The sequence below is a fragment of the Monopterus albus genome, unplaced genomic scaffold (assembly GCF_001952655.1).
Source record: "Monopterus albus unplaced genomic scaffold, M_albus_1.0 scaffold211.1, whole genome shotgun sequence".
NCBI classification, from domain to species: domain Eukaryota; kingdom Metazoa; phylum Chordata; class Actinopteri; order Synbranchiformes; family Synbranchidae; genus Monopterus; species Monopterus albus.
In genome coordinates, this window is record NW_018128091.1 from 462,976 (window position 1) to 463,905 (window position 930).

The 930-nt window shown below is 38.9% G+C and overlaps 2 protein-coding genes across 2 annotated transcripts in view; both read left to right on the plus strand.

The window, feature by feature from the left end:
- The window catches only part of LOC109970943 (DNA-directed RNA polymerase II subunit RPB1-like), a 1,975-nt gene extending 1,051 nt beyond the window's left edge, over positions 1–924 (plus strand). Inside the window, exon 2 of the mRNA XM_020618892.1 lies at positions 15–924. Coding sequence (XP_020474548.1) covers positions 15–194 — 180 coding nt within the window. The 3' untranslated portion in view covers positions 195–924. The remainder of the gene's footprint in view (positions 1–14) is intronic.
- The window catches only part of mphosph8 (M-phase phosphoprotein 8), a 29,209-nt gene that overhangs the window by 16,247 nt on the left and 12,032 nt on the right, over positions 1–930 (plus strand).

Sequence of the window (930 nt, forward strand, 5' to 3'; positions counted from 1 at the left end):
GCGATGCTTGTTTAGCAGCTGAACCTGCCTTGAACAGCAGGACGTGGAGGGAAGTCAAGTATTTTGTACATAACTCAATTCAGTCAATGAAAAGAAGAGGGCATGCAGTTACCTCCAAACTAAGTGGAGGACAGGAACCAGAGACTCATAATTCAAACATGGAATGGGATGGTCCCGTTTATCTGTCCTTGTAAATATTTGTAATGAACATACTGGAAAACCATAAGCTATCAGTGAGATTTTAGAGATTTGTGAGGGCTTTTGGTTTTAACCACAAACTGTACAGCATTTAAACATTCATCAGATGTGAATTGTTGTTAAATGTATTGTCAGTGAACCTTGGTTTTAATAGCCATACGAATCATGACAGCATTTTACACTTTGCCCTTAAATCGCACATTTTTAGAAGATCCTAAACTAGTCAGAATCAAGTCCACCAGAACAAGCTATCGGTGTACTGTTACATGAATGAACACTAAATAGGTGAAAACTGAGGATGTTTGTTCTGCAGCTTTGGCTCAGAAAATGCAGATATTATGGTTAGATTGCATATACATAGGTCAGACAGTGGATTATGTTCCACTGTCAGTTTGTCACAGGCTGTCTCTAGGAAGTGTTCTGATTTAGATGTGATCACTTAGTTAACGTGAACCTCATTTTGCCAGTCATTGGCTGCTGCAGATAGCTACTGTGGCACCCAAACATGCATTTCACAATTTCAAACAGTATTTGTGAAAACGGTCAAAGTAATTACTAAATAGTTTGGGACTCGCCAACTGCTGTGACCAGGGAATTTCTCAGCCTGCACTGAGCAAAGGTGGCCTCAGTAACTATACATTTCCAGAGGGATTTTTACTTTTTACTTCAAACCCTATTTAGATATCTTCCCGCCCATAGTGTTTCATTAGCATTTTTATGATGTTTGATTAT